At 37.4% G+C, this 13,711-nt stretch overlaps 1 protein-coding gene across 1 annotated transcript in view; it reads right to left on the reverse strand.

The window, feature by feature from the left end:
* FAF1 (Fas associated factor 1) overlaps window positions 1-13,711 on the reverse strand; it is a 158,213-nt gene that overhangs the window by 37,798 nt on the left and 106,704 nt on the right. Inside the window, exon 13 of the mRNA XM_082765690.1 lies at window positions 7,231-7,385. Within this exon, the coding sequence (XP_082621816.1) occupies window positions 7,231-7,385 (155 nt within the window). The remainder of the gene's footprint in view (window positions 1-7,230; window positions 7,386-13,711) is intronic.

Consider the following 13,711-nt stretch of genomic DNA (forward strand, 5'->3'; position numbering starts at 1 on the left):
TACAGAGTAAGTCATCACGAAGTAATAATTTTGTCAGACAGCATCATGTCTTTACTTCTTTCACGACTCACTTTTCGCAAAATCCACAGTTATTAAAGTTACAAAATAAACACAGTCCCTGATCATGGCTTGACAAATACAAATACAAAAGCAAACCCTACAAAATATTACAAACTTATCTCAACTTTTTAAACATGGTTCAAAATTGTATTAATTCTTAGATACAGCTCGCTCCTTAATTAAAAGCAACACACAGGAAAAATTATTCTGGTGAAATGCAGATGTTCATTTTGGGGGTTGCTGATAACTGCACAGCAGTTATCCCTCCACGTGCACTCTGTGATACCCAGTAAGAAGAGCTATCATGTTTGTTGCACACTCTATACAAGCTACTTTCCCAGACAAGAAAATCATACTAATGTTCCCTCACAGCTAATATACAACACATTATATTGAAATATATGTCTGGCACTACTTTTTCTTGTAACTATAGCGTTAAATGCTATTTATTTAATATTTCTTTTAAAAAGCTTCTAAGGTGACAATTACGGAAAAACAACTGCTTTAAAAATCTACTGAAACGAGTATAACAATATTATTGTGCCTCAAAAACAAAGGGGATACTTGTTACATCTGAAGTCCATGGTCTATAGTAGCTTGATCTTGGGTATGTTGTACAGAACTTTGCAAATGCTTGGGTGTAGCAATAATGTTTTCTGTAAGAACAGGCAGCTTTTAATCTTTATCAATAGAAGGGGTCACCTTTGGCCCAAGTGCTGATCATGACAAGTGTTATTTCAGACCTCAAGATGTTTTGGTCTCTAGGAACCTTCTGATCTCTATAAGACCTCTTTACGCTACAAAATACATACTTATCTAGAAAACATAAAAACATATGAATATAATGGAGCTTTTTGGTAGTGTAAATTGAGTAGTGTTTCATAGGAATCATTAAAATGACTGGTATTATCTCATTGTTCCTTTATGTACATCCTGCTCATGTATGATGTTCCTTTGCATCTTTATTATTCATATGGACAGGATCTACTGCAGTCAAGTTGGGATCCATGATTACACATGGTCCCTCCTTACCAAACCAGGCATAAGAACATACAAACAAAAAAGCTATGATGATAAATACTTCAGAAAAATTTATATGTTCCTGAATATTTTGGTGTAAACCACTGAGTAGGCTAAGAACATCCCCGGTGCACAATCCCTAAGAGGGGCACAAGTGAGAGGGAATATTTATTCCCTTTCAGTCTGAACTGATGTTCAGTCCACAATCTGGATGACTCTGGGTGGAAAAAGTGTGATTTATTTATGACTAGATACTTCCCAAAGTTAACCTTACTTTTTAGAAGCTTCAAAACTTTAGAAATGGCTGTGAAAAATTTGACTTCTTTCTTGAGCATGAAGAAAACAATGATGACTATTAAATATGCAATGTTACCAATTATTTTTAATAAAAATTATATACTGTGCAAAGTCAATATAAGACTCATTAAAATGTTAATGTAAAAATAACATTTTTATATTAGGTATTTACATTTTAAAAAAGTAAAGTTGAGGTCACAAAATGGTATATTTAAATAAGCTTGCTATCTATAGTTTTCATAAGACTGAGTTAATATATTACCCACATTAGTACGGTCATATCTGTTGACTCAAACACAAGGGATGATGAGCAACAGTCACAAGGTATTGTCTAAAAATTTATAAAGCAGTTTGACTCAAATGATGTAGATATCCTCTTTGGTATCCACACGCTAAATATCCAGGGATTCAGATGTAAGAAACATGATTTTATCCACTTGTTCTTTATGCAAGAGTAAAGCCTAGATGAGTGGATTATCTTACTCTTCATAAAACATGGAAGATCTAATTTCATCCTTCCAGGTTCAAACAGATTAGGTAAATACTTTATAACCCTATTCAGTCTAAAATACATCTATCTAGAAACTCATTAATCCGTCCTTTCAGATATCACTGACACCAGACAAAATTACTGGTAAAAGTATAAATAAAACATACCTGAACCGCTTGCTCAAATACTGTGCTTAAAATGGAAAACAAAAGATGCACTTGCCTTTCAGCGGTAGTTTTGATCATTGTCTGTCGTACAAGACAGACACGTAACATGATTTGCTAAGGAATATCTCAAATTGCTAGTTAGATTTACTAACAAACTACTGAAGTAGTTTAGCTACTTTACAGATGGTAGTAAAGTGGGAGAAGGTACAAGCACACTGGAAATCAGTATAAGAATTTGGAATAATCTTCACAAATCAGAAAAACAAGCTGACAATTCAGCAGAGTCAGTGGAAGTCTCTGAGGAAAAGAAACCGCTGCACAACTGCCGAGTAAGAATCAAGCAGTAAGGGAAGAAGAAAATTCATGACGTGACGATGACATATTGGGGTAAGTAATCAGAAGCATGGTTTGCTTAACATGAAATAATCTTCTTTCTGTACTTAGTATTGAGAAGGCAGTTTTAGGTACAGTACATGAGTAAAGATATGGACCTATTACAAGAGGACCATATAAATACTGTTTGCAATAACAAATACCTAAAGAGGACAAGATACAAGGAAATGCTGAAGCAATCAGGGTTGCTTAGTGTTAGAAGAAAATTGCAGGAAAACACAATGGGGCTTTTTAAGTACTAAGAACACAGCAGCAGAAAGTAAGAGTATACCTTATTGTCTACTGGGTAGATCAAGATATAACAGTCATCGGTTGATGCAAGAGTAACTTGGGTTAAGCATTAGTGAGAACTGCTTAAAGGCAGTGAAAACCAACTACTGGAACTAGTTATGGAGAGATGCTGATATTCTCCCTCACTCCAAAGGTCAGATCTGGCAACCATCAGCCAGAATGATGCAGGTAGAGCTGAGCCTTCTGGCCAGGTATGGACTTAACGTTGTTACCTGCAGCTCTCCGAGACCTAAGTCAGAATGGTAACAAAAAGGAGAGTGGAAAGGTCAAAGCAGAGTCATCTTACCCTAAAGAGGACAGACACCTGCACTTCTGCAAAAGGCTTTGTCCCCATCAGGCACCCTGCAGTACCAAGGAGACTCAGTCATGCCTTTCAGCTGTATTTTAGTACAAATGATTCTGACTCTGCCAGTTCAGTGATTTCTTCTGAAGGTTGATTTAAACACTCTCATAGAGGCAGCTAAATTTCTCTCCAGCTTCAGTTCTACCTGGCAGTAGACCTCCCTGGTGCAGTTGTGGACTCCTCCATTTAAACAGACCTGTGAATGACTTCTTCCTCAAAGCAGGCCAACAAATCCACCTGGAGTACCTTTTCCGCCTTCACTTCTATACAGGACACTACAGAGCTTTATTCCTTCTTGTTTTCTGTTCAACAAGCATAATAAACCATGCTGTACTGTGAGTACAATGGAATAGAATTTGCTCTAGGATTATTTTTTTTATAGTGGGAACTTAAAATATATGCTTACAAATGTATCCATAGTTAATTCCTGCAGTTTTAATTTTTTTTCAGATGACCTTGAAGCTTTTTCACAGGCACATAAAATGCCACACTGAAAGCCTTCATCAGATCAAGAGAGACTACTTTCTATTTATAGTTGAATATCAGAGACATCCATATCTTATTAATCACAATGAAATTAAAATGCATTCTATACTGGTTTTTATTCCAAACTAATTTCCAAATTTGGACATTTTTAGATTACTAACATTACCTTGAAGTACATAAATATTTAAACAGGGACAGTTTACCTTTTCTGGTGGGTGTATAATAAACAGTTTAACCATCATCTATATACAGGCTGTTTTGTTCTCTATCTAAAGAGACAATCACCTTTTATCCTTTTCCTTTTTCCTTCATTTCAGTGCTATTAGGAAACTATTCACAAGTGCAACCCTGAACAATACTATGCAGTAATTATGACTAGATGACAAAGAGATGTGAACAATTACTGAGCCCATTTTGAAACCCTACACTAATAAAGTCATTAGATGCTGCCCTTGCCATGAGCCTTCTAAAAGCTTCTGAAGTTACAAGAACACACGGCATTGTTCGTTAGGACAATTGCTGCTGGCAGAATGCAAACCTTGAGTTAAACCATGCTGCAAATTGATCTTGACATTCTGTTAAGACCGCCACTAAAATCAAAAGCAAAGGAGAAAAGGAGAAAATGAGCGGGTGGGATGTAATCATGGAACAGAAGGGTTCCCTCCTCACCTTCTTTCCTCTTCCTCCTCAAAACAAACCATACAGAAAATGACAAACTTGCCTGGTGTTTGAGAGCCTTTATTTTTAAAACATTAATTAGACTTTTGACCTGTTTTTATGGACTGGCACTGTATTGCTATTAAAGTAAATTAAATAAAGTATTGCAAAATACAGTAGATAAGGTTTTCACACTGTTCTGTGAAACCTGCTAAGGATTTGATGCCCAAAGAACAAGTCCAGCAGTTTTGCAAGCAACATATACAGAATCTATGGTCACTCCTTAGGAGGCAGTGGTAAATTAACTCACCAAGTCCAGCACTCACAGACCCCACACCTGCAATATATTTGCTGAAGGATCAAATAGGATTGGGGAGCTAGAGTAATATGGTCAACTGGTCTTCATCCAGGCATGCATCATTCAGTAGGTTAGTATTAAGGGTCAGCAACTGTGAATATGGCTAATTACTTGGTGACGGAAATTGCAGGTGAAGACAACCTGCTGCTGAGAAGCACTTTGGTCAATTAACTCTTTCCTAAGCTTAAGCAAAATGAAAAACTATCATTTGAACATTAAAACTATTGAAACTAACAAGTACCTGTCATCATAGCTGAGAAAAGTTGGCAACACCTTGAAATACAGCACCCAAGGGCAAAGATGCCAAAAGCTGAAAAGCTGCTACAGACATCTGAGGCACTGTTTTATGGTTTTGGCATTGCTTTGCTTGGCAAACATTAGGTACTTTGGAAATCTGTTAATATTATGTGTAATCTATGTTTGTAGATGCTGTGTGTACAAGCATAAGAGTATGTGTGCATGTGTAGGCATATATGTATTTATGTATATTCATTATATACATGTCCTGGATGTAAATACATGAATTACATTAATATATATTAATGAATTAATAAAAATACCTATGCATGTGCTTGTGTACATACACACACACACACCATTATATTACAATAATGGTATTAAGTCAACTCTTTGAAGTATGAAGATGCCAGAACTAAAGCTGTTCATGTCTGGCCCTCCTGCCTACCTTTCCCTATACTTGAGGAACTGCTTAGCCCATGTGATGGCCCAACACAGCTGGTGAGCTGCTCCAGCTGTACGCTCAGCCCAAAAGGTAGGGCCAGAACTGTCAACATCACTACTACCAGACACTGATATGAGGAAATCATATTTTGTATCAGATGCAAAATGAGGAAACAAAGATTTAGGAGCTGTTTCTACAGTGTTCAGGATAGACCCCCATTTTGTTAATGAGAAAAGCAGAAGCTAGTAATAAAACTGCTTTCAGAACAGATGTACATTTCATCCATAGATTTCAGAAAGAGGACAGCAAAGGGTAAGAAAAAGCAGAACATCCAAGATTTATATATATTTTTTTGCTTATATTACAAAGTATTTCTATTTTAAATCACTCATGTCATCTACAGTACTGAAAACCTGTCTTTTACTACTGAAATTGAGGTGTCCCTAGTGATTAGAGTAAATAAAGTGTGCCTGATTGTTCTACCTTCCCACGTCACCTTTTTCACTAATGCATCTCTAACAGCACAAATAAATTGTTCTTGGGCCACACTAAAATGCAAAAAACAGCTCCTTCTGTTGTTTTCTCACTATTCAAACAAAAAGCTACATGCAACTGCGTTTGTAGGGGAACAGAATACTCCAAGACCACTGTTGTTGTGTCATATAAAAAGGTACTGCATATTTATTTATGGGAATGCCTACAGTGTACTGACACTTTCCAAAGAGGGAAGGAAGCACCATGCCCCCTCTGAAGAAATCACAGTTTAAGGAGCAGGATGTGACACTAAACACAAATGAGAAATTATTCTAATTTGAGCCAGCATGCCTTGTTTACCCCTTACTATTTTTTGACCTCACTGTTAATATGACAGTTTCTTTGTTGTTGTTAATAGAAAGCAAAAAATGAAGGCTTAAAAACCCTATCATACTGCACAATCAGTGACTAGGTTCATTGAGAATAGCTATAAAGCCTTAAACAAGCCCTTTATTTTGTGTTTTAAAAAGTGTCATAAGGAGTTAATAGGACACAGCTGTACAGGCTCTTTCTAATAAGCAGCTTCTGTCGCTTTGGTCACCACAGGTGTCTCTGTAACCTGCAAACTCTTATTACTAGTGTATCAAAGTTGTGCTACTTAATAGATTTCTTTAGTAAAACACAACAAAGCAATTACATGGCTGTTGATCGTCAGTCATAAAAAAACCTCAAACACACTTTTTCAAAAGAAACTACACTGCAATTTTTTGTCATTGTAAAATAAAAGAAACTAGAGAATTAAATAGAAAACCAAACAATAGAACAGCAGGTAGTCAACTGAACTTAGCCACTACAGATGGTTTAGAAATAGTGTTTCCTTCTACACCAAGTTGTGGGATAAAAGAAAAGGAGGAGGCTCCTTACTGCCAATGAATGGCAATACCAAAAGACTTAAGCAAGTTTCCCGTCTATGTATTTGGTCCCATGAAAGAACCTAGATGTTTCTTTTTCCTTTCTCTCTCTCCCCCCCTTTTGCTTTTTTTCATAATCTTTAACAGTTCTCTAGAGTAATTTGAACTACATGCACAACCACAGATTCATCCAATGACAAATGCAGAAAGTTGAGTGAGGAATTCCTATGTAACATAAGTGTCATTTTAAAAGTGTATTATTAGATGAAATGATTGTTCTGTTCTCTCTTGTCCACTTCCAGTAAAGAAATATTAAGAAGAGACATAGTTCTAGAGCTGTGTTTGCAAAATAAACTCTAAAAGGAAAAAAGGAACTCAATTATTGAACTATTTTTCCTATGCAGGAATAAGAAGTCCATTTGTAATGAAAACGTGGAGGGTTCAATTCCCAGTAAGCATCTGCCAGCACAGCTTCGTTGATTAGTTATGAACAAGCAAGTTTTTACTTCAAATAAATATCAAGCAACAAAACATTTGATACACAGAGATAAGCTCTTCTTTGAAGGAAAAGCTACTCAATTCACAGTGCAAAGAGTCTTACCTTGCTCTGTTTGCTTCTTTTGTCATGTCCCACGCCCAGGTTATGAAGTTCTGACTCAGATATGAGACAATAGATTCAGCACAGAGCATTTGTGAGCAGAAAACGTTGGTTAGTACGCTTTCGTCATGGTGGAGGTAGATAGCAAGAAGCTTTCTCTGAAAAGACATGAAAAAAGATTCACCAGTGAACATTTCCTCAGTCTATTTAGTAATTTTAAATTATGGTTGCATATTTGTGCATTAGTGCACCAATGGTGTTTATTGAAGGTGCCAACTACCTCAAAGTATGCACACAAGAAAAAAACAATAGATTTCAAGGCAAAGGGTCCATCCCTCTAAATCTACAATGTTTTTTCAACTCTTCCTTGCAATTTTATATTGGGTACCAAAATATGATGTGATATCCTTAGAACATGAAAATAATAACGTTTCAATGTAAAATCAAAAGCTATTAATAGACTTAGCTTAAAAAATGTGTGAACTTTATTGGGCAGCCTGCCAAAAAAAAAATAAGAAAAAAAAAATATAACATTTAGAACAATGCCCTGAGCAAGGAACACACCAATTAATACAACAGTGTCTACGATTTCCAAACAAATACAATTTTATGCAACCTTAAAAAACGACAGCGCATTATCACCATCCCATCTGTAGCCAAACAAAAGAGAAAATTGAGTAAGAAAGAGTACAGCTGCCCACTGTCCCAAAGCCTGTGATGCTACATGCTGAATGTTTTGGCAGCTCTCCATCCAGTCGTATGGTGTGGGGAGGCCCCCAGCACATCAGCCTCTCACCTACTTCATAAGTCAATGTGCAGCTGATGAAAAGGCCATGTGCCAGCCCAGCTGGCTGCATCTCTTGTGGAGCTGAGAAGAAAGGTGGCCATCCCAGCACTGCAAATGTGTAAGACACAAGTGCAAGGGATGTGGTATGGAAATCACAGAATCATAGGATATCCCAAGTTGGAAGGAGTTGGGCCCACAAGGATCATGGAATCCAACTCCTGGCTCCACACAGGACCAGCCCAAAACCAAACCAGCTGTCTGAGAGCATTGTCCAAATGCTTCTTGAGCTATGACAGGCTCCCGACCACCCTCTGGGTGAAGAACCTCTTCCTAAACCCCAGCCTGACCCTCCCCTGTCCCAGCTCCATGCTGTTCCCTCGGGTCCTGTCGCTGTCCCCAGAGAGCAGAGCTCAGCGCCTGCCCCTCCGCTCCCCCCGTGAGGGAGCTGCAGGCCGCCATGAGGCCTCCCCTCAGCCTGCTCTGCTCGGGGCTGAACAAACCAAGGGACCTCAGCTGCTATTCATAAGTCATGCCCTCTGGACATGGGAAACAGATCAGATGAGTGAACTGTGAATCCCACTTTACATTCGTGAGTTTTGATACATCACATCGTGGCTGCCCTGGTAGCAAAGACTAGATGCTGAAGATCGTATTAGTGGTCTCTTGAAACCAGATAATCTTTGCTGTGTTTTTCTGAAATCCAATCAAGTAATATTTGAAGTTCACTGTCAGCAGCATACAGCTCTGCTGTGTGTCCCCATGACACTTTCAGACCACATTCTGGAAAGTGAGTCTGTGTGTACACAAAGAGAGCAGACTGTGAAAAATACAGGAAAACTATAAGCTATTACAGGACAATGATCCTATATGAAATATTTAAGAAATTATAAACACCATTCAGAAACTTACAATGTTCTACTTGTTTCCTTAGACAATACAGTAAGAGGTATTTTCAGACTTTTAAATAAAAGTCATTTAAAATCTCTTCATTAGAACTAAGAATGAATGCTAGATACTGAGGTGCATTGATATAGCAAGACATGGGATGCAATTTTGAGACAAATTTGCTTTTTAAAAAACCTGTATGGCTATAACCTCAAATACTTGCTTTGGATAAAACCTAATGACTGTTTATAAAAAGAATAATACATTTGAACATTAGACTTTGGGAAAGGGATTAGTAATTTGCATTAATGTTTGACTAATTTAATTTAAATGTTCTTCAGAACCAAGTACACATGTGCCAGAAAGGGCCATTAATAAGCCCAACATGCAGAGATCCATATAAGTGCAGGCAACAATGTTGACTGAAACTAAACTTGAAAATCCAGGGCACTAATGCACAATATCAAGCAATAAAACAGCATTTCTGTGGTGATATTTAATTTAAAAAGAAGAAAGAGGCAGGGGAAGATCAGGCACTGTCTGTTTTTGAGGATCAGCCATTCTGCATTTCAAAGCGTCGATCCCTGCAATATCCAGGTTACTGTGCTAGAATCTCGACTATTATATAGCACTTGTAAGAGAGGGAGGGCAAAGATGTGTTTACTCAGTGATTAGGGCCTTAGAATAAGCCTCTAGCTCCTAGAGAGACAGCTCACCACTTATTCATTTGGACCAATTCACAAAGCCTAGAAAGATTAAACATCCATGCTGAGAAGACAAGCGAATGCAGACGGTGAAAAAGAAATAAAAATTCTTTAAAAACTCTGAGATGACTTCATTATTTTTTCCACAAGGAAACTTTAGGAAAGTGTTTAGTTAGAGAAAAACCCACATTGACCTCTCTCTAAACCCTTAATCTTTCCTTTGTGGTGGCACTGCTTTGTGGTAAGCGGATGGCTTTGCTCTCCTCTTTTCACGGGGAGCGAGTAGAAAAAAAAGGCTCTTGAGAAACACTTTTAGTTCCAAAGAAACAACCCCATGAAACTGTTAAATATGAGATTCCATACAACTGAATGTTTCAAAATATGTACAGTTTTAGGCTTAAAGATTTACAGACAAATTTTAGTAAACAAAACAGGCACACACACAATAGATGTTTACATTGAGCTGCTTTACAAGTGAATGTAATTTTTGTTGCATCAACAAATCTTGCTAGGCAAAGACTAAGCACCATATATGCAGACTATATTTGTGTCTGCCAGTTTGTCCAAAATATTAAGGCTGGGCATAGGCATGTTGCAAGAACAATGAAAAGTGGTAACAGGACAAAGTGCTGAAACATCATTTTGAAAAATCCTTATAGAAGGCAAGAATATTTTTTGCTTGGAAAAATGTGCTATTGCAAAAGGCTTGAAGCTGTTTTGGGGGGTGAGGGGAGTTTTGTTATTATTATTATTATCATTATTATTATTAACACGTGGTAGTATATATTGTAAGAAGTGGTTTTTTTTTTTAATTATTTCTAGACTTTTGAAAAAAATCAGAGTAAATTCTAGGATTCTATGATGACTAATACGGGGAATTTTTTAGTCAATACAAATACAATAGGCTTACTAAACTCTTGAACAGTCTTGACTTTCATAAAAGAAGACTATTAATGCAACAATAGTCTGTTCTGTGTTGGATGTCTCAAAAACATAATGATTTCAGGGTTATATACTTAGCACAAAATTTTAACCAAGAAAAAAAACAATGAGAAGAACTTTTGTTAGTCCCCAGGTACGGCATACTGAAAAGGTTCTAAGTACTGAATATCTATCTGATGGGCTTCTAAGAATTTAAGCCATCTAGGGATGTATTTTTCAGAGGATGTTGATGATGAAAACCACGCAGTCATGTACTAGAATTTTCAGAAGGGGACAGGATTTACAGACATGATGAATCTAAGCCTCCTCATTATCAGCAACACTTAAGGTCCTAAATGCTTTAGCTCTAAGCTCCAGGTTACATTTTATTTAACGGAAAATGGGACATCAGGAAGAGGCACTAACCATTTTCTGCATCTGATTTATCTAAATACTTTAAAAGAAGAAAACACATCCAGATCTCAAGCATTTTTTTCTAGAACTTCTGTTGCCATCAGACTGTGCACAAGATGCAGTTGGCCTTGCCCCTGCTCCTGTGCCCCACACCCACCACCATGTAATTTGCTGGGAAGTGCTGCAGCCCCTTCCTGCCTGATTTTGATCTGTTGATGGAACATGTGTGGCATGTGGCACCCTGGAAAGAAACACAGGCTGTAGAGGGACACTGAAATGAAGGCCAAGTTGTCCCTGTGGCAGAATGAAACACGTATCTTCATGAGATTGAGAGACTAATTGGATCATCGCTGAGAGAGTAATGCATTATCAAAGCTTCTCAGCCAGTTCCTAAAACATGAGGAACTTTCAGATAGCACAGAAGAATACGAATATGAAAAGCAATAAAGTCATAAGGGTTGCAAAACCACAGACCTGGATGTCTATTTCTGAATCTCAGCTTTACAAGTTCAAGTAATGATTGAGACAAAAACATTCACTACATAACTTGTGCTAGAGACTTGAATGTTCTTTCAAGTTGGTAGGCTAATGATCTTCATTCTTCCTCCAGGTTTTACATAGTAAAAGCTAATTTAAAGGAACAAAGGGACACTTTTGCACATCTTTAAGCCTTTGATGGGTACAATCTGATCCACCTATCTAAAGTGATCCTGGAGATCATATGATCAACTTCCTTGAGCAAAACTACTTTATCATGTGCAGTCTTTTTTCCTAAGCAGAATGTAAACCCTCTGCAACACACCAAGGTGATATGCATTAGTATTTATTCCACTTTGAAAAAGGATCAAAGCAGGAATAGGGCAGACAGAGATTCATCGGAAGCCTTTCCTGTATATTACAAATAACAGAACAGAACCTGCTAAAGATAAGCGAATTCCCCTTGCACCAGTCAAAAGAAAGGACACAGATACCAAAGACATAAACAAGGGGCAGTAACCAGCTTCTAGCGCTGTAGAAAAAGATCTGAATTGGATCCTGTAAGATCCTAAGTGAGACTGAGATGATCCCTGATCATCAGGAGATGAATCTCCTGATCTGGTCTTTTGTATTATACATGGCATAGGGCATCTCTAAATTAGTTCCAACGTTAATTATTTTACATATTTCAGTTAAACCTTCAGTGAAAGAGAATCCAGACGAAACAGGAAAAGCTGTTCAAATGGTTAACCACTCTCCCATGTGAAGGTGTGCTTTATTTTAAGTTTGATTTAAAATACTTTCATGTTCCAGCTATTTGATCCTATTATACTGTTGTATCTCTATTTCAATCAATTGAACTTGTAGTGATATCTTACATAGTGCAACAAATAACCAGTAATTAAAACCAAACTCAGATAAGCTTCAAAAGAGGAGAAAATGTTGAGTGTGGCAGACAATTTCAGTAAACTTTCAGTGTTTAATATCAAGTACAGAGACCGTTGAAGATACATCCATACCCAAGACTAACCTTTCCCATATGAATGATGAAGCAGAATAAAGGGTGTGTAGGGACACGATGAGACTACTAAGCTGATATGTTGTAGCAAAAATTTCTAAATGGTAATTATCTATTTCAAAATCAATTTAAGGATGTAAATACAGAACTGCTAACAAATACATCAGGCAAGACTGGAAAGTAAATGTAGGTGACTAACATGGGGCTTAACTGGAATTTATGTACTGACATCTATGCTACTGCAGCTGCTTTACTCTTCCTGGGTACCTAGATTTACACTTCTCTAGCTGTCCTCTACAACCAGACTGTGTAGACTGGCATACCGGTTATTGACACCAAATTATAATCTGTTAAGTAGTCACTTAACCTCTAAGACTCCCACGCAGCTCAACTGAAAAATCATTTTCAAAGCACAACTACCACATGCCATACACTCAAGCCCCTCATAAAACATAGCAGGAGTGATTTGATTTGATTTGATTTGATTTGAAATGTGCCCAGAGTCAAAGTAAAAGGTGGTGGTGAAGCTGTACTCCACATTGCTCCACAGTATTTAGGGAACATACACAAGAATACATTCAATCCTACCTCCTGCATGACAGAACTCCCTTCCCTCACTGGCTACGTGCCTAGACTTTCCTCTAATCAGTAATTACCCACTGTTCTAGAACAGGTCCCTTCTTCACCCATATGCCAAACTTACTACACTTTGCAGAAACTCATTCATTGGGCCTAAGAAGGTATTGGCCAGGGAGAATCTTTCATCTAGGAAAGAAAAGACGACAAGGGCTAAACCAAAAAGCTGTCCTATAGCCATTGCACTCAGTGTAGTCTTTAACAGTCTTGCTCAATTTTCCCACAGGCTGGTGCATCCTTGGCATAGACTACCTCAGGAGAGGGTACTTCAAGGACCCAAAAGGTCAGTATGAACTGAATTAGCTGGAATAATAATGAAGCACAGTTTTCTGCATTATGCAGATAAAAATTATACAACAGAAAACCCTGTATGAAGGAATACTAAAGCTACCACCTGAAAAGAAAAACAGGAAAAAAAAAAAAAAAGAAAAAAAAAAAAAGGTTTTATTTGATCATGCTAAATCACAGAAAGAGCATACTTTCTTCTAGGTATTCAGGAAATTAAGTACCCATATGTGAAAGCAATGGTTTTGCCAGGAAATTGAACCTAAAAGACAGAATTCAGAGAGAACAACATGGCTCATTTTCAGCATGCAGGAGTATATATTGAGGTGACAATACCAATCTGTGCTAAGAGAGATG

Source organism: Aythya marila, assembly GCF_965140915.1.
Source record: "Aythya marila genome assembly, chromosome: 8".
Classification (NCBI taxonomy): domain Eukaryota; kingdom Metazoa; phylum Chordata; class Aves; order Anseriformes; family Anatidae; genus Aythya; species Aythya marila.